Raw genomic sequence first — 1,025 nt, 5'->3', positions numbered from 1 at the left:
AAAAAAAAAACATTTAATCCAGAAAACACTGCCATTTTCTTCATGGCATTATCCTATCCTCAAACTTGGACTAAGTGAAGTCATGTCCCTGAATTCACTTCCACTTTTGCCAAGTTTAACAAGAAATGTAATATTTGTTTGTTGCTCTAATTCAAGCTCTGACATTCTCGTGATAGCACACAAAAACACACAACAGTAATGAACGCTACTCAGCAAGACTCCACATTGACACTACAGCTGTGAGACACTGATAAACCAAGGTTGTGAGTTTACCGACTTGTTTGTACAGTGCTGCCAGCATAAGTCCCCAGTGGCAAATATGCAGACTTAAATGTCAGACCTCGTAAACACAAGAATCAGGTGAAAAGAGGCCAAAAATGACCTTTTTGATTGAGTTGCTAGTGACTGTGATGTTGCATGTATGAGTTCAGGGATGCATTGCCCATTAATTAGACTTACCCACCCTCTCCCAGGTGTAGCTGGAGAATGTAAAACTTTTCTTGTTTTTTAGTATCAAGCTTTGGACAGGCTGACTCCAAAATAAAAGAATCCAGAAGTTTTGGTGCCACACTTTCCTAGTTCTTCCTGCCAACTCTCAGCCAGAAGTAAACCCACTATCTGGAAGTATTCATCTGGTAGAAAATTCCCCATATGGGAGCATTACAAATTGGAAATAAGTACATGACATCATTGTAGCTCACAGCAACCTCAACTCTTGGGCTTAGGAGATCCTCTTGCCTCAGTCTCCTGAGTAGCTAGGATTATAGGTGTGCACCAAGACACCCAGCTAGTTTTTCTATTTATTTATTTTTTTTGAGACAGAGTTTCACTATATAGCCCTCAGTAGAGTGCTGTGATGTCACAGCTCACAGCAGCCTCCAACTCTTGGGCTTAAGCGATTCTCTTGCCTCAGCCTCCCAAGTAGCTGGGACTACAGGTGCCTACCACAAAGCCTGGCTATTTTTGGTTGTAGCTGACATTGTTGTTTGGCAGACCTGGCTGGGTTCAAACCCACCAGCTCTGGT

At 42.2% G+C, this 1,025-nt stretch overlaps 1 protein-coding gene across 1 annotated transcript in view; it reads left to right on the top strand.

Annotated features, from left to right (window-relative positions):
- Window positions 1-879: 879 nt before the first annotated feature.
- Window positions 880-1,025, top strand: part of LOC100958836 (tetratricopeptide repeat protein 39B-like) — a gene marked incomplete at its 5' end in the record, with an annotated part of 5,175 nt that continues 5,029 nt past the window's right edge. The window contains 1 exon segment of the mRNA XM_012808805.2: window positions 880-937. Within this exon segment, the coding sequence (XP_012664259.2) occupies window positions 880-937 (58 nt within the window).

This window comes from Otolemur garnettii, unplaced genomic scaffold (genome assembly GCF_000181295.1).
Source record: "Otolemur garnettii isolate 467f Iridium unplaced genomic scaffold, OtoGar3 scaffold00095, whole genome shotgun sequence".
Taxonomy (NCBI): domain Eukaryota; kingdom Metazoa; phylum Chordata; class Mammalia; order Primates; family Galagidae; genus Otolemur; species Otolemur garnettii.
This window is presented reverse-complemented; position numbering and strand designations above follow the sequence as displayed.